Genomic DNA, 18,424 nt, shown 5'->3' with positions numbered 1-18,424 from the left:
ACGGGTCAGGATTTTTCAATTAATTCATTAATTAAATAATAATTAATTAAAAAATTAAAGAAAATTTGATCAAAAAAGATTATCAATCAAATCCTTTGACCAAAGCCGAGCCAAGGAGCAACAACGACGGCATGAGGGGAGACCCTCTTCTTGACCCTTTAGCTACATCAAGGAGTGCTTCTACTTTTAAGTAGGAGACTTTTTCTTTCCACCACCTATGTGGAACAAATGCTTATTTCATAAAGCAAGAGAGAACAACTCATTTTTCCCTCCACTTCTTTTCCTTCCATTTCCCATTCAACCTATCAAGTAAACCCAACAAATACAAGATTTATCTATTAAACTTCAATTATATAACTTCACTAACATTTTAAAAAGAACTGCTCAAACACTAACAAATGCAACATACATACATGTAACCAGATTTCTTGATTAATTGCCAACTGCATCCACACGGTATTTAGAATGTCAACCTCAAACATGGTCAGCACAAAATTCATAAAACAAAAGTTTACATAGTAATTGAAAAGGTCTTTTTATTTTTATTTTTCTATATAAACCCTCCATAACCTAAGAGAAAATGTACAATTTCCAAGTAATCACTCACCCAAAAAAAAAAGTGTGTGTGATCACAAGAATTAATTGAAGATGGGAAAAATCATAGATTTTACTTCCTTGGCTTTGATGATTATTGCAACAATTGTATTTCATTCATATTTAGTCAATGGGATGACATCAAGTAGCATGTATGTAAATTGGGGTGCTCATCATTGTAAACTTCTAGGGGATGATCTTCAACTTGTCCTTGATAAATCTGCAGGTATAAGTTTTAATTTTTTCCGATTCAATAGCAAAGTCAGGAATTTATATAATGAGAATTTTAAAAAAATATTAAAAATGTCATATTTGGGATCTGAACCTATGACCAAAAACAATTTTAGAACTCCTTTACCATTGCACTAAATTTTTCTATTTATTTCGACGCGATTCAACAATATATATGTCATAAAGACATTAACCTATTTATATAATGCAACTTTTTCCGGCAAAGGGGATTCAATTGGCTCCAGTCTAAACAATCAGCTAGACACACCCCTACTTCAATCGATTCAAAATGAGTGTGATCTTACTGTATATATTTATTTTAAAATTTTGAACATATGTGTACACAATTTGAAAACAGTTGTCACGACTCACAGAATTTGCTTTAGATCCGCCACTAACTTTTTTCATTTAAATTTCAGGCTCTGGTGCTCAATCAAAAAGATCATTTCTATTTGGTAGCTTTGAAATGCTTATCAAATTGGTACCTAACAACTCTGCTGGAACTGTCACAACATACTATGTAAGTATACTTTAAATTTTATGCACTAATAGTATATAATAAGATGTAAATATTATTTTTATAGTGATGTTTTTTTTTAAAATTTTATCATGGCAGCTATCTTCTACCGGTACCAAGCATGATGAAATCGATTTCGAGTTTTTAGGAAATATATCAGGACAACCTTATATTATACACACTAATATTTACACCCAAGGTGTTGGAAATAGAGAGCAACAATTCTACCCTTGGTTTGATCCAACTGCTGATTTTCACAACTATACCATTCATTGGAATCCCAATACTGTCATGTAAGTCGATCTTTTCAAGATAACTTCCTTTTATTATATGAAAACAAGTCTTATCTATAAACTAAACTATAAACTATCTCTACCTTTAATATCTATAAATTTCAAATATCATGTTCTCCAAAAATAAGTCGATCTTCTTGTGTTTGATTGTCGAAAAATATTTTTTGAGGAAATATTTTTCATCAAAGAGATAAAATGATTTTCCAACACTTTTGAAAGTCATTTTCCTTTACGATTATCTCAATGCTTAACTTTATGCCATTGGTTTAACCAACTCTTAACTTCATCAACACTATTCGGTGTGCAACTATAATAGTACTACTCTGTTTGTCCAATTTATGTTTTGTACTTTTCCTTTTTAGTCTATCCTAAAAAGAATATCATACTTTCTTATTTAGAAACAGTTTTAACTTTAAATTTCTCATTTTAATCTTAACAAGGTGATTTATAGGCACACAAATGTTTGTCGCTTGTTTTAGATCACAAGTTTCAAAAGTTTTTCTTTCTTAAACTTCGTATCCAGCCAAACACCGTCACATAAATTAAAACAAATGGAGTAATAATAACAACATTGCAAATAATCCTTCTTTAATAGTAAATGTTTTTTTTTCGAAAGATATTCCACTCTTCAAATAAACACCAAAAAATATTTTTCAATAAGAATATATTTCAATTTTTTTGAAAAAATATTTTTAGGAGATGACTTCTGTCGTACCAAACACATACAAACCTAGACAATTTCTTGAAATTTGATGTGGCAATGTTTGTATTTTTTTCAGATGGTACATTGATGGTATTCCAATTAGGGTATTTAGAAACTACCAAGCAAAAGGAATTCCATTCCCAAATCAACAAGGAATGAGAGTCTACACTAGCCTATGGAATGCTGATGAATGGGCAACAAGAGGTGGCCTTGTTAAAATTGATTGGACAAATGCACCATTTATTGCAACTTATAGAAAGTTTAGGCCAAGAGCTTGTTATTGGAATGGACCAATGAGTATTTCCCAATGTGCAATTCCTACAAAAAACAATTGGTGGAGTTCACCTTTATTCTATAAATTGAGCGCAAATAAATTTGGTGAAATGAGCTCAATTAGGAGCAAGTATATGATCTATGATTATTGCAAAGATGTTAAAAGATTCAAGGGAGTTATGCCTATTGAGTGCTCATTGCCACAATACTAGAAGGACACAAATAAATCAAAGTGACTTCACTGTCTGAAGAAAGAAAGCCGTTTCGACCCTATTTGCAATAGGGAAAGTTGAATTTCTTAATTGTTTCCATTCTCTTTTAAGGAATAAATTGTTTTCAATGTTTCTTTGAACTTGAACATTTTTCTTATATTTGTTGTACTTATATTTTTACAATATTGTTGTTGTTTTGATTAAGAAGATCTTGTTGAGTTGGCCTTATTATATTCATGTACTTTATTCTTTGAAGTAAAAAAGAAAAAAAATTGATTGTTTTATTACTCAGACGGAGTATAAAGATTACCTATGGCTATTTTTATTCATTTATAAAACTGTTTTTTAAAAAAATTACACAACATAATTGCAACAGTAAAAATAATCGAATCACACTGTCGTATCAAATTATTTTCAATATTACTAGATCTTTTATATTACATTGAGGTAAAATTTATTTTTTCTATTAAGCTATCAAGGCTCCTTTTTTTTGTGAAAGGATCATTTATTGACTACATTAAAATGTGGCGTTGGATTTTTACACAACTATTGAGTATTCTGAATTTCTGATAGCTTAATATAAGTCATGTTTCATGTTTTTTTCTTAAAAGGAGTCAAATAGGTTTCATGTTGTTTGGTACTATTGTTTTTTTTTTCATGTTTCATGTTTTTTTTTCTTAAATCCAAACACATCTTTTAACTTCAAATCAAACTTCATCAAATCATATTTTTCAAAAAAAAAAAAAAAAAAAAATAATTAGAAATCTATATCCAAACATAACTAGATTGGCATTGCATATAAATTAATGTATATTGATAATGTAAAAGAAGAAACATTCCAAATAATTCAATCCAACTGGGACCTAGTTTGATTTAAAGAGATCTCAAAGTGGGAATTTTTTTTATATGATTGGTTACCTTATTGAGATTGATAAGACAAGGTCTAAACCCCTTTATCTCTATTTATTCGCGTTGAGAGTTTTATTTTATTATTAATAAAAGATCATTAGACACTTTAATTAAAGGTATACATACAAGTGTTAAAATAAGTTCAAATATAGTCAAATTCGTTCAAACTTTTATGAATTGGGCTCAAGATAATTTATAGTGGATTTAATCTCAACTCATTCAAGCCTTAACCCATTTTCAAAGAATCTTCAATTGAGCCCAATTTAATCTCTAATTTCAACCCATTTTAAGGCTCTTTATTTGCATTGGTGTAATGTATGTTCTCATATTAAAGGTATAAATTACTATTTATTTTATATCTTTTAAAATTAATCTATCTACTTGTAAATTTTTATTTTTATTTTCTTGAGTTGAAATTCAAATTATGGTTATAAAAAGTAAATAATAATATGTTAAAATTATTGAGATTAAGCAGGTCAAATTGGGCGGGTCATGACCCAACCCGAATTTTAGCCCAATTGAGCTCAATCCATTTGAGCCCAAAGTAAATTTAGGCGGGTCATGACTCAATCCGAATTTTATTTCAATCCATTTTAATATTATCAATTTCAATCCAAACCGCCCATTTGACACCCATTTTAATAAAAATTTACAAATAGATAAATTAATCCTAAAAGATAAAAAGAGATAGTAATTCGTATCTTTAATATGAGAACATACATTACACCAATACAAATAAAGAGCCTTAAAACGAGTTGAAACTGGTGATTAAGTTGAGCTCAATTGAAAATTCTTTTAAAATGGATTAATGCTTGAATGAGTTGAGATTGAACCTAATACAAATTATCTTGAGCCCAACCCATAAAAGTTTAAACGAATTGAACGAATTATCTATATTTGGACTCATTTTGACACCCCTACCCCCAGCTATACATTCGTTAAAAAAAAAAAAAAGGGGGCGACTTCACACGTAGATCAAAAGTCGTTACTTCTTCAAAGGAGTACTTACAAAAAAAAGATATTATTGTTGCTAAAATAATTTAACGTTCAAATGCCTTGTCCATGTTGGACTTTTGTAAAGGAAAAATCTTCTCTAGAATCTCTTTTTAAATTTGTTCAATAATTTGTCAAACTTAATTTTAATGATCTTTTCCGTAATAAAATCATTTTTTTTCACACTGTAATTAAGTTCCAAGAAATTTATTAGAAACAACACCTGGTTTTGAAATAGGAAAACATTTTTTAAAAAAAACACGGTGATGAAGACTTATGAGTGTATTCGAAGTCAAAATCTAGCAAAACATTTTAAAAGTAAGGTGTTGTTTTGTTGAATTATGATTAGCGTTATGCACGTATTAATAATGCAATAATTTTTAATTATATAAAGTTTAGTTATTAGGATATATTATTTCATCTTCTATCTTGCATAAAATAATATATAGATTATTTTATTAGAAAAAACACGTGTGCTTTTCATAGTGGAAAAACTTCTAAAATTTGTGCTCTAAAACAAAAATTTATAAATATATTTGTGTGATTTCTCGTAAGATATGAAATTTTAAGTTGAATCTTTTTTTTTTAATTAAAAAGATACTATTATTCTTTTTGGGATAACAAAAAAGAAAAATGCATTACATAATTTGTTCAATACATAGAATGTAACAAAACCAATAATTTTTCTCAACAATTACGCACGAAAATGAAAATATAATAATTCTTTTTCTAGTAAAAATCATATTCGATACAAATTCAATTAATCGAGTCAGTAAATTCTGAATAATTAGTCGAACAAAAATAAAACCATGGTCTAGCTAGTTTATAATTAGGCCGGTCTGCCGGCCAAGTTGAGTCTTTCCAATAGTCTAATGCACGTCATTTCATAATTCCCAAGCCGCGTCCCAACTGTATGCTTTGCCCACTTTTTTTTATATTCGTATTAAAATTCAATTAAATTTGAATTTACACATTGCAAGTCCCATTTTTAGAGTTGATGCTTCCAACATAATTATTTTTGTTTTCAAAATTTAAAATTACAACTTTTAATTAAAAATGGAGGAATTTCAATTTTCTATTATCCCACCACAATTCAGGTTGATGTCACTTTTGTTTTGCTAGCTTCCATATTATTCTTTCAATAGTGACAAGATATATATATATCACTGATCTGTACAAACCAATAACTCAGGATATGAAAATCAATCAAGACGTGGTCAAATTAAATAATATTATTATACATATTTCAAGGGGTTTTCTTGGAATGGCATTATTTGATTATGAACTATATATAAAGATGATATATAAGTCATATTCCTAAGAACAAAAACACACCATTAATTTTCAAGAAACATAAATTTAATTATCCCATATATGTTCAGAATGGGTAGCTCTCTAGTTCTTTCATTGGCTAATTTGTTGATTATTTCAACAATTGTGTTATTTGGTTCTTTAGTTATGGTGAATGGTATTTTCTCAGATAACATGTACATCAACTGGGGTAGTCATCATTCTTGGATGCAAGGAAATGATCTTCAACTTGTCCTTGATCAATCCTCTGGTAAATTAATTTCATTCGAACTCTTTTCGTTGGAAAATTATATTGTACAGTAAAACTTCGATAAAGTAATAATCTCGATAAATGAATATTTTTCTCTGGACTCGACTTGGGCCAGTTATATTAAAGTAATATTCTCACTAAATACATTAAATAATAATTAAAATTAAAGTATTAAAATCTCAGAAAAAATATAAAATAATAATTACTAGAATACATCAATAATTTATAACATAAAATCTCTTCATATTCTATATACATGAGTACAATTAGAAACATTAAACTTCATTAAATTCGTTTAGCTCTCCTAGATTTAAATAATAAATATGCAAAGACTACACTTTTTAGTTTCCTAGATTTAAACTTTTGAAATTCTTAATTTAAATATTTTTTTTCTTTCTTTTGGCACATACTACAAAATACTTTCCAAAATAATAAATATTTATTTGTCGATAAATAAATATTTTATGCATTTATCGATAAACTAATAATCTCGATAAATGAATATTTTTTTCCGGTCCCAAGCATATGCATTTATAGAGGTTTTACTGTATATATAAAGTCAACATTATCTTTTATGTATACGAGAGGTAGCTGTTTGGTGTTTGGCAGACTCTCTTGCCCCTTCTATTATGTTTTGTTCTATTTGAGAAACAAAGACATTTGAGATTTGTATCTATTGTGACATTCTGTATTTAGTAGAGACTTGTACACTTGACAATCAGGTTTTGAGGTTTAATTAAGTTGACTTCGTTATCCGCATTTTTATTTGTTGTGAAACTTTCATTTTTTCTCAACTTCTGCATTTTGTCGTAATATTTGAGTTTTAGGATGACTTGTCTTGGTGGGATAAGATGGGTGTCATCATGTCCAATTTTGGGTCGTGACAGTAAAGTTATATATCCCTGTGTGACCTACATGTCATGAATTCGAACTGTGAAAACAATCACTAATGATCATACCTTTGGAGTGCGACTCTTCACTGAACCCTGCTAATGCGAAATATTTTGCGCATCGAACTGTCCTAAATTATGTCACTCAAATAACTGCTTTACTTTGATTTCCATTTTCAGGTTCAGGTGTACAATCAAAAGGAACATTTTTATTTGGAAGTATAGAAATGCAAATCAAATTGGTACCTGGAAACTCTGCTGGAACAGTCACTGCATACTATGTAAGTGTACTAATTAAACACCAAAAGATAAGTAAGAAAATTATTTATTTTATATATATTTCATGGAAAACATTTTTTTCATATAAAACATATCCTAAGTGTAATTCCTATTGTTAAATATATGCATTATTACAAAGGGAGTATCTGATTTTTAGTTTTTAATTCCACAGTTATCCTCAATTGGTGACAAGCATGATGAAATCGATTTTGAGTTTCTTGGGAATGTATCGTGGCAACCTTATATTATACACACAAATATTTTTACTCAAGGTGGAGGAGGCAGGGAACAACAATTTTATCCATGGTTTGATCCAACTACAGATTACCACAACTATACCATTCATTGGAACCCTAATGCAATCGTGTAAGTTGAATACTCTTTATCGAAAAATTTTATATATTACTTTTTATATGTATTTATTGAATTTCGGAGACTTTTAGCGAAGTTCATGACTTTGCCGCTAATGTCTACTAGGGACTAGCGTTAGCGCCTTTGGTATAATAGGTAGGCAACATATGATCTTGATCCATCGGGAGCTATGCAACTGATGAATTGAGTGAATGACCTTAAACAATTGTTTTAGAAGTTAGGAATATTTTCTAGCCTAAAGTATACTTGAAAATTTATCCATTTTTCTAAAATTGATTTAGTAACGATCCACCCAGCAAGGGCACATTATGTGGTAGTAGCCAGTTCAAGAAAGTGAAACTAAAATGGAAAACTTTCCTTCCTTTTTTAAAGAAACTTTTAAGTAAGACCATGCCCTCTTCCCTTTCAATATCAAGATAATTTATGAAGGTAATACTTTCAACTGAATCCAATACATTTGATAGGTAGTACTATTTTTTTAATAAATAGTAAATTGTGAGCTCAAAGTTCCTAAAGTAAAAATAGATTTATTTGTAAGAACCTTAAATGTTGAATCCATCAAATTCATATTGCAGATGGTACGTTGACGATGTACCAATCAGAGTATACAGGAACTATCAGAGCCAGGGCATTCCCTATCCTAACGCGCAAGCAATGGGGGTTTACTCTAGCCTTTGGAATGCTGATAGTTGGGCAACTAGAGGTGGCCTTGTCAAGATTGACTGGACCAATGCTCCATTTATAGCCAAGTACCGAAATTTCGTCCCACAAGTGTGTGTCTGGAATGGGACCATCAGCATTAGTCAATGTGCAGCTCGAACTCCAGATAACTGGTATACCTCTCCTGAGTATAATCAATTGAGCTTCGCGAAAAAAGGTCAAATGGATTGGGTCAGGAACAATTTCATGATTTATGATTATTGCAAAGATACGAATCGATTCAATGGACAATTTCCAGGAGAATGTTTTAAGCCTCAATTCTAACAAAAGAAATTGAGTCCAATATATAGATATACAGATGAGATGTATTGATATGTTCTTATTTTTTTCCTTTTTTTTTTGTTGCAACTATTCTATTCTTTTTTCTCCCCTGTTTTGCCAAGAAATTATATACACAATTCTTTTTACAAATGTTGTTTTGGTTGTATTATTTGTTCTCTGAAAAGTTTATGTATATCATTTGACCAAGATATATAATTAATACACAATTCATGTATTTCTCAGTCATATAGATAAAACTTCAGATTATTATTTAAAGTTTCACTTACAAATTTTTAGATCATACATCCATTAATTGTAAGAACTATATATAAAAGAAGAGGACTATTTGCTATCCAGCTATCCCAAAAAAAGGGTAAGTAGTGAAAATTTCTACTACTTTTGGCTCGGGGCGAATTCGACATTTAAATTTAATAGATTTAAGGTTCTAAATTCTTTATAAAGGTTGGCTTTTCAAGGCGTTAGAAGCACACATAGTGAGAATCTATGCTCACAAAAAAAGGTTTCAATTAAATTCTAAATTCATCCACTCCACATTGATTTTTCCAAAAATCAAATACCTCAAAATGGCAGATAAGGGATCCAAAATTGATTTGGGGTGAGGTGTTACGGGTGGTTGAGGGCGATTTCAGGTGGCGAGACAAATAAGGGGAGGTGACGATGAAGAGGTCACGACAGGAGTGGATCTAGAAGGGGGCGATGGTGTTCACCCCAATCCTTTTTGGAAAAAATTTATATAGTATACATAAAGTATTTTTTTGTTATTTGTATATAAGATATATAATCTATCGTATTTTTATGGACTAGTTTTACCATCTCTAAATAGAGGTTCTCTTACCTATCACCACCAAATTATGTAGAAATCAAGCACAAAAATACAAGTTCCATTCTTTATTTTTTGAATAATTGAATGTATACAACTTACCTCTCTACCTCTGAAATAAGAGTAAAATTTGCGTATAATCTTCTCTTTGAAAGTGAGATTTTTTATACCGAGTATATTATCGTTGTGATCTAACCAATCCAATTTCATTAGCTAAGCTAGGCCCAAATCCTTAACCAACTATAGCCCATTCTTCCAATGGGCCACAGAGTCAAATCATCCACAAATTTGGTCATCCACGTGGAAACTTTATCCTCTTTTCTCATTTGCTCTCGTGAAACCGTAACGTAATCACACAGCAAATATATACACACACAAATAATACTCTCTCTGCTAATCCCTAACCCCCCCCCCCCCCCCGTCAAAACTCTTCTCCGCCGACTTTTTTCCCACCAGAAAATCTTCGAGTTCTTCGACGGCGTTATTTGCTTCAACTACAACTCCGTTTTATTCTTCTTCAATCAAATCTGTGTGTGATTGCTGTTTGAGACTTCGCCGAATCTTCAAAAGAGTTTTTTCGGTTTTTTTCATGATCTGTGAAGAGGCTGATCTGATCTGAACCTTCGATCTGAGATATGGATAGGATCGTCGGAGGTAAATTCAAGCTCGGCCGAAAAATCGGTAGTGGATCGTTTGGTGAAATTTTCCTCGGTAAGTGTGATTTGTGAAGGTAGCAACGTGTATATGTTTTGAGCTTGTATTTTTTATTTTTGTTTATACAGTTTGAGGTGAGTTTTATGATGATCATGTGTGAATTTTGTAATTTTGCAGCTACGCATATTGATTCGTTTGAGATCGTCGCTGTCAAAATTGTGAGTTTTTATTAGCTTGAGCTATGAATTTTCTTGATTTTGTGAATGATTTTCTTTTTCATGTTGTAAGTGCTCTGTGCATCAGGAAAGTAGCTAGTGAAGTCTATTATAATTGGATCATGCGGTAAACTTTGTACTTAGTGCTTATAGTGTGTGTGGCCTACTGGTTAATCAGGTTCAAATTCCAGGAAAGGCCAAAAATGCTAGGTTAATATGCCTCTGAGATAAACGACAGCAACTGTTGGAGTCGTTTCGCTGCATGTAATAACTGATACTCCCTCATGTGGCACGTTTACAGTGTTTTGGATGGCGAAAGGACCACTTGCCTTTTTGAAGTGCGGCGTCAATTAATACCAAAATATTGACCTGTTTAATTCCATATATAAATAATCAAAATCTCAATAACAATAACATATTAACAAATATTTATATTCAAAAACTAAAAATAGATTGTACATACTAGAAGTTTAGAACTTGAATGAGAAGAAAACAAAACAAAAGTCAAATAGTGATAAAAAACAGAGGTAGAAGTAACTCTGAAAAAAAAGAAGGAAGAAGAAACAGAAGAAGAAGAAAAGAAGAAATATGTATTGGTTGGACTTTGGAGTCGCTGGAAAAGTCTGCCTGGTCGCCAGAGAAGTCTAGTTGAGTCGACTTGTTGGAGGCGCAGTTGCAGTCTAAGAGTGCAACGGTACAAATTTGAAAAAAAAAAACAACCCTAAAATTACTTTTTATCTTTTAGAACCCTAAATTGGTCGCCTTTTTTTAAAAAGAAAATACAAAAGGCGACACCTTTTTTGTCTTTGTAGCCCTCAATTTTGTCGTCATGGCGTCGCCTCGCCACAAAGCTAATAGGCGATTAAGGGTCGCCTCATCTCTCACCATTGGCAACATGGCGTTCGCCTTTCACAACACTCCACAAGTTGAGAGGTGGATTCTGAATTCGGAAGTTTCGGGTGCCACATTGTTTGGAATAGTAACGGTAGTATTTTGGGGAAGTGGTGTCAATAGTCACGGAGGAAAACTATTATTCATTTTTATCAGCAATTTTTAACACAAGTAAAGCTTGTCTACTTGGTGTAGCTAATTTTTTAGGGGGAAGAGGTCTCGAGTTCTATTCTACATAGCCACAATCCTTTTAACAATGAATGCAACATGCTAAAATATAGTTTTAGAAAATGAACCCAACAGGATTCAAACATCCGTTGTAAGGAGTAAAACTTGAGCTTTAACCACGTGCACCTTGAGCTCCATTGTTACTCTGGGTGCCACGCTTAATGTTTATACATATGTATAGAGTTTCAACCGAGATGTTCGGGTGTTGTGGTACCCCCATCCTTCTATATAGATACGCCTCTGCACGAGATTCAAGGATATTTCGGTACATTCTATATATCTTTAATTTAAAACCAAAAGATTCAAAAGCCTTTATGTACTTAAATTCCATGTCAAATCAAAATCAAACAAATTGAAACGGAAGGAGTTATTAAAGAGTGTGTTTATCACATAGCATTGAAGGTTGGTGCTATCAATAAGCGATTCTCCGTGTCTTTCAAATACTTCTCATTTTGATTACAGCCTCGAACAAATCGCTAAATTTCCATATTACTACATGTTTCAATTTCAAAAAAAAAATTAGATATAAGTTTGCATTTTTCCTAAGCCTAAATCATTTAATTTCTCAGTCGGGCACTCAGATTTCATTGATTACAATTATAGTGTGACCACGTTGAATTAGTTTCGCACTTTATTGTTTCTTCTTTTTCGTCTTCGTATGTTTATTTGCATTCTTTAGTATCTTTTTAGTTACTTTTAATGTTACGTGGTGTTCACATCTTGCTAGGATCTAACATTACAGGTTCCTTTCTCTACCAAAACTTTTTGCAGGAGAACAATAAGACTAAACATCCTCAACTTCTCTACGAGGCCAAGTTATACAATATTCTCCAGGGAGGAAGTATGTTTTGGATATTTTGCACTTTATGGATAGACATACAGATAATGCTGTGATTTATAATTTTCTCCTTTCTAGGTGGTGTACCACATATAAAATGGTCTGGTGTGGATGGTGATGACAATGTTCTGGTCATGGATTTATTGGGTCCTAGCTTGGAAGATCTCTTTGTCTATTGTGACCGGAAGCTTTCATTGAAGACTGTTTTAATGTTGGCTGACCAGATGGTAACAGCAGTTTTCCTTCAACCTTTATAATATTCATGCTGCTATGTTTCTGTTTGATAAGAACCTTATGTCATGTCAAAGCTAAGGTATACCTTTCTGACTTTGGTGCATGTTCCATGGTAGGTGGAAACTTGTTCCAGATTAAGAAAAGGTGAATTGGTCTTTGGTTAGGAACATGGGTCTTTGTTTAGGAACATGGCCTGTCAGCCAATTAGCTGCTTTTTCTACCTATTGAACTTTTCTATCCCCTGATATTCTTATCCATTGTGGCTCTCACCAATTACTAAGTAAATTTTTTCAGGATACAGTCTAATAGAACTGCACCAATGTCTTGTTTTGTTCTTTCTGATTTTTTCCGTCAGTGATTTTTCATGTCACATAGATATTGGAGAAATATTATATTTTAATATATATATCTATTGGTGTTTTCTCATAAATATTCAGGACCTTTGGAAAGTATTGTGAGAGTATTTTTTACAACATGGTCAATTTATTTTTTAAAATTTACTTGCTGGCTTTTCCTTATTAGCAGCTTGGCTGATCAGGTTCTTCTGCCTCCCCTGTTCTCAGATTACCAGAATTGAATATGTACATTCTAAAGGCTTCCTACACAGGGATATTAAGCCTGACAACTTTCTGATGGGTCTTGGTCGGAAAGCTAATCAGGTACTCTTCTTTCGATCTCTTATTAGTTTTTATTGGTTTTATTGTTTTATTATTTCTTTTTTCTTTTCTTCTGATTGAATCCTATTGTCATTATGCAATTTTCAGGTTTATATTATTGATTTTGGTCTTGCTAAAAGATACCGTGATGCGACTACTAATCGCCATATTCCTTACAGGTATAATTTTTTGAATCTGCTAATCTGAATTTTTTTCATCATTTATCATTTAGCTTTAAGCTTCCAAGTGTGCTCATGAGTGTCAATGCCTGATTCTAATTTTGTTTGGATAAAACTTCGAAGAGAGAACATTGAGTATTTCTTAAATGCAGCATTATAGATCTAATTTAATATCTTTTCTTCTGTACAGAGAGAACAAAAATTTAACTGGAACAGCACGCTATGCCAGTTGTAATACTCATCTTGGAATTGGTGAGCACAGATACCTTTTCCTAGATTGTTTTTCTCTCCCTATCGTAAAACCCAAAAAGTATTTATCAAGGAAAATAATTAACCTTTATTCCTGCTTGTGAGGAAGAGGGTTACTAAATAAAACCCGTCTTAACACTTAAATGTCATTTTTATATGTTATATAGAGCAAAGCCGGCGGGATGATTTAGAATCTCTTGGATATGTTCTCCTTTATTTCTTGAGAGGCAGGTGCGTCGTTTTTCAATTAGATTAAACCTTTTTTTCTTTGGTCTTTATACATATGTATCAAATATTCTTTTGACCAACATATTGGTTCTTCAATAGCCTCCCATGGCAGGGTTTAAAAGCTGCCACAAAGAAGCAAAAGTATGACAAAATATGTCAAAAGAAGTTATCAACTCCTATTGAGGCACGTGTACCTGAATAGCTTCCCTTGCCACTGCTCCTTTTGTCTCATATTTTTTAAAATAATTTTAAGGTTCTTATTCTGACTCTTTGTACTATTTACTGGTGAAGGTTTTATGCAAGTCTCACCCCGTTGAGTTTGCTTCGTACTTCCATTACTGTCATTCGTTGACATTTGATCAGCGGCCTGATTATGGATTCTTAAAACGCCTCTTTCGTGAACTTTTTACCCGTCAAGGTATGCGTTAAGTTAAGCTTCATCAAGTCCTTGGACAATTCTAGGGTTCTTTGATAAATATCCTACTGAGCTGAGTATATTAAAATCTGTCTGCAGAAGTTCAACTGATGTACATCTTGTGTGTCATGCAGGATATGAATTTGATTACATATTTGATTGGACCATCCTAAAGTACCAACAGGCACAAACAAGTAAACCACAGCATCGGGTATCTTTGTTAGCTTGTCCTATTTCCTGAATTCATTTCAACTATGATTAATCACTTCTCAATTCGATGACATGCTATATTTTGAGCTTTTACTTTTCTTCTTGTTCCTTAAATAAATCTCTGTTCCAACGAGCTTAATAGTACAACTTTTTAGTCAAGGCTTGCTTCATGAGCTGTTTTTTATGAAATTTTTGACGGTTGTGTGATTTTGCAGCAAGTTGTCGGTGAAAGTAGCCGAGCAATTCCAATGGATGTTGAAAAGCGTCAAGGTTTATGACTAAAACTCTTAGAAATTTTCTTTCTCTACGAAGGAAGAGAACTACACAGTACTTTAAAAAGCGAAAGATGTTCTTTTTTGTGAGTTGTGAATATGGTTTTGTACCCATTCTACCTTCACAAAATGGTTTCCTTTATTCTTGGTTGAGTGCTTATAATCCAGCAGTAAAGTGTATGCAGACTTTCACATAAATTAAGAGAAAACTGGAGATAGAAATATGCTAGTAGAAAACATACTTTGATTTTGTTTTGGATGTTATGTTAATCTCTGTTGATGTAATAAGGTTAATCAGCTGAACTGTTCCTTCTACAATTTCTACAGGCAACAATGGACCTTATGTTTCTGAGGTGACTGATCGCATAAGACCGAATAATCCTTCCAGTCCTGGAATTCGTATGCAATTTAAGTCGCCAACAAGCAGGAATTTAACTTCTGCCAATCTTGACAGAAATGTTAGTTATACTTATGCCAATTTTTTCATAGCCTTGATTCAGATAAAGCATTCTTCGCATTAAGCATTGGCTATTTACCATGTCTAATTATTAGTCTTCTTCCTATTATCTCAGCCCAAGTAGGCTTCTCATTAGTTTCCCTTTCATAATGTAGGTACTAAGTAGTGCTCATATGCCATCTACTTCATTGGCTCCTGTTTTACCAAGAGCAAATGCCACAAAACCTTTGTTACCCACTGAAACAACTCATGATGGTGATAATGGAGGCAGCAGCTGGATTTCCTCCTTGCGACGTATTTCTTCTGCAAAGTGATAAAAAGGTTCTCTTCTTTCTCTACTTTATTTTTCTATGGCTATGCTTTGGGGTCAGGTGGCACATTATTAGACATCGCAATTATAACTGTGAATAAGAAGCATTTCTATTCATGATGACAAAGATCCTTTCTTCCCTTTTCAGGATAAGATGAAGTTGGGGCTAATGTGCCTTCAAATTGGGCAGCTCATACTTATTCAATGATTACAAGCTTGTACGGATGACTATGGTGGCTGATCATGGCCTTCTGCAATTTCACGAGTTCAAGAGGGTGGTGTGAATTGAGCTGGACATGAAAGCAGATGGCAGCTGTTTGTCTTTCTATGGGAGCTCGGGTTAGATATTTTTCCTAAGATGACTATAAACAAATTGGTCCATCCTTGAATTAAGATCAGGATGGTTCCTGTCCGCTGAAAAATGAAGCACTAGAGACATCTTATGTCACCTTTTCCATGTAAAATATAGATCATATGTGATTGTCAAAAATTGTGCAGTTCCTTTTGTGCATACAGTGGTGGTTATTTTCTTCACTTGCTTCTTTACTCGCAAAGTTGCATGTGTTGTAATCTTTATTGCTTTATTTTGCGGTGAGCCAGTGATTTGAAACATGTTGATAATGGGATTGGATCTAGTACAGCAATGAAGTTTTGAGAAGTTTGGAAATATGATATATATTGAAAAGTCGTGTTCTCATCAGATGGATTGTGAAGTTTTGATGTACGGATCGATTTATGGAGTTTTCTTTTGTCCACCACTCATCCCACTCTTACATTAAAGTTTTATGCTCTTTTGAATCCTGTTGCCATCTAGTCAATAGGTGAGCTTGTCACCAGGTAATGTTATATTGTTAGTTTTAATTTGGTAATTTCCTGTGAGTTGATAGTCTGATCTGCTCGAGATGATTCCCTTATTACAAATAAGCAGTTTTGACCTCCCAAATTACCTTAATAGTGCATAGACTGGCATTTGTACTGTGACTAGCCTTCACACTTTCTTTTAAAAGAAAAAGACTAGATTCCAAACCATTCTATTTACCATAGGTTTGACCAATAAATATTGTTTGTTGTCTATTGATCAAATTATTTGCAATCAGCTTCTCAATTATGTGTCATCCTTTTGCAATTTGCAGGAATTTCATTTGAAGATTTTTCATGATATGCTGTGAATGTGATTTCTGTCGGAGTCATGGCTCCCTTGGATTTAATCAACTCCAGAAGAACAGGAACTAGTGATTACATTGTTTGGTTTGTTGTTCGTGCGATGTATCAAGTATGTAATGGACAAGTATCCACTGACACCTTTTTGATTTAACAAGTATAATGGTTGATTCATGGGCAGACCACCGATAACTTGGTACCATTCTGCCCCTGCTCACAGGTGTCTTGCTTTTAGTCTTGCTAGATTCGTGAGGAAATCATGCTGAAAAACTTTATCTTTCTTAAGTGTTATTGGGTAATATTTGGTTGGATCAAGGAGCTTCTGAATACTGGTTCCTTTTTCAATTGGTATGACGTATGAACTGAATATCTAGTCCTACTGGACTTGTCAGGACTTGAGAGTGGGAGATTCAACTCGCAAAGTTTGTGCTGATTTCATTATCAGCGAGGCTATGGTACTCCCACTTGCACTGTCATGGTGCTGGAAGAATAATAATTGGTTACATATTTAAGTCCCAGGATGTATAAAAATCAGTAAGTGTCCGTCTAGCGTTGACATCTTGCTTCCAAGAAGACTCTTTCCAGCTTCCCGTTCACAGAGACCTGCCTGTCTATTCTATTAAGTTCAATGTTTCAGCTGAATCTTGGAATTCCAACTGCACTCGTACTATTCAAAGAGAGCTGCTGCTGTTTTCGGAATTAGGAAACTTGACCAAGTCTGTGGTTTTGCTGTTCACTTTGAACCTGTTACTTGGACTCATGATGGATGAGGCAACATTTTTGGAGAGTCCGAGAAACATAGTTTAACACATTGATATCTGGGGAAAGCCAATGCTTTGTCCTCTGAAAATATTAGGTAGTCGATCACGCCATTAAATGGGTAATTCAGGGTGAGATCTCATGAATACCATTAAAAACGGCATTACATTTTGCAATGGCGTTTTCTTACGTGAAGTTTGAAAAAGAAATTTCTTTGAGGGTTTTTTTGGACCAATTTTCTAATTTTTCAACAATCGAATATCAGTAGGGGCGAAGGTCTTAGTTTTTGCAAAAAAATAATATTCCTAGTTGATAAAGTTGCTTATTTGTTGAATCATTTGTCTTGAGCAATACATTTATCTAGTCTTTTAGGTGCAAGTTGTAACCAAAAAACTACTCTTAAAACTTTATTGAAAAAACATAATTTGAATCAATAAGATCATAAAGTGTATTTACACAGAGAATACGAAGAACATGAATAATTTAATGGAATTTTGTCACTGTTTTATGGTAAGTGTTTTCCTCTCCTATTTAGATTTAGAGGGATAAATGAATGAAAGTTTTAATAATAGAGCATATGTAAACAAATGTTAAAGTATTTAATGCGTAATTATTCGAAGGAAAAACATTGATAAATTGTTTTATTACGCTTTGAATTTTTCAAAACAAGCCAAATGGAAAATAGACAACTAAAATTCAAAAGAAAAGGAGAAATTCTTTTAGATAATTTAATCTAAACATAAACGTTACGTCTCTCTTTTGTGATCAGAATTACATGGTGACTTAAACTCATAGCCTTAGGATTGAAAGTGAGGGATC

The 18,424-nt window shown here is 32.6% G+C and overlaps 3 protein-coding genes and 1 non-coding gene across 6 annotated transcripts; all 4 read left to right on the top strand.

Moving 5' to 3' along the window:
* Positions 1-648: 648 nt before the first annotated feature.
* LOC129870611 (probable xyloglucan endotransglucosylase/hydrolase protein 26) lies at positions 649-2,828 on the top strand. The gene is made up of 4 exons (XM_055945431.1): positions 649-820; positions 1,245-1,345; positions 1,442-1,635; positions 2,415-2,828. Exons 1-4 carry the CDS (start codon positions 649-651, stop codon positions 2,821-2,823), a joined length of 876 nt encoding a protein of 291 aa, XP_055801406.1. The 3' UTR covers positions 2,824-2,828.
* A 3,253-nt stretch (positions 2,829-6,081) lies between these two features.
* On the top strand, positions 6,082-8,910 carry LOC129870884 (probable xyloglucan endotransglucosylase/hydrolase protein 26). The gene is made up of 4 exons (XM_055945764.1): positions 6,082-6,286; positions 7,357-7,457; positions 7,628-7,821; positions 8,403-8,910. The coding sequence occupies exons 1-4, from the start codon at positions 6,100-6,102 to the stop codon at positions 8,809-8,811; spliced, it is 891 nt and encodes a 296-aa protein (XP_055801739.1). The 5' UTR covers positions 6,082-6,099; the 3' UTR covers positions 8,812-8,910.
* A 1,135-nt stretch (positions 8,911-10,045) lies between these two features.
* On the top strand, positions 10,046-17,939 carry LOC129870030 (casein kinase 1-like protein 3). 3 transcript variants are annotated; one of them, XM_055944606.1, is made up of 17 exons: positions 10,046-10,360; positions 10,481-10,521; positions 12,409-12,478; positions 12,554-12,702; positions 13,273-13,368; positions 13,474-13,544; positions 13,735-13,796; positions 13,961-14,024; positions 14,121-14,205; positions 14,313-14,439; positions 14,571-14,647; positions 14,862-14,916; positions 15,246-15,376; positions 15,531-15,696; positions 15,834-16,522; positions 16,819-16,958; positions 17,067-17,939. In XM_055944606.1, the coding sequence occupies exons 1-14, from the start codon at positions 10,285-10,287 to the stop codon at positions 15,687-15,689; spliced, it is 1,263 nt and encodes a 420-aa protein (XP_055800581.1). In that variant the 5' UTR covers positions 10,046-10,284; the 3' UTR covers positions 15,690-15,696; positions 15,834-16,522; positions 16,819-16,958; positions 17,067-17,939. The 3 variants fall into 3 exon arrangements, with proteins under 3 accessions (XP_055800581.1, XP_055800580.1, XP_055800579.1); XM_055944605.1 differs by having other exon boundaries at positions 15,834-16,024; positions 16,819-17,939; XM_055944604.1 differs by having other exon boundaries at positions 16,819-17,939.
* LOC129871854 (small nucleolar RNA snoR86) lies at positions 12,002-12,120 on the top strand. The gene has a single exon (XR_008762324.1). It is a non-coding gene; the product is annotated as a small nucleolar RNA snoR86 (small nucleolar RNA).
* Positions 17,940-18,424: the final 485 nt, after the last annotated feature.

This window comes from Solanum dulcamara, chromosome 10, assembly GCF_947179165.1.
Source record: "Solanum dulcamara chromosome 10, daSolDulc1.2, whole genome shotgun sequence".
NCBI lineage: Eukaryota > Viridiplantae > Streptophyta > Magnoliopsida > Solanales > Solanaceae > Solanum > Solanum dulcamara.
Note: the sequence above shows the minus strand (reverse complement) of the source record. Positions and strands in the feature narration are given on the sequence as shown.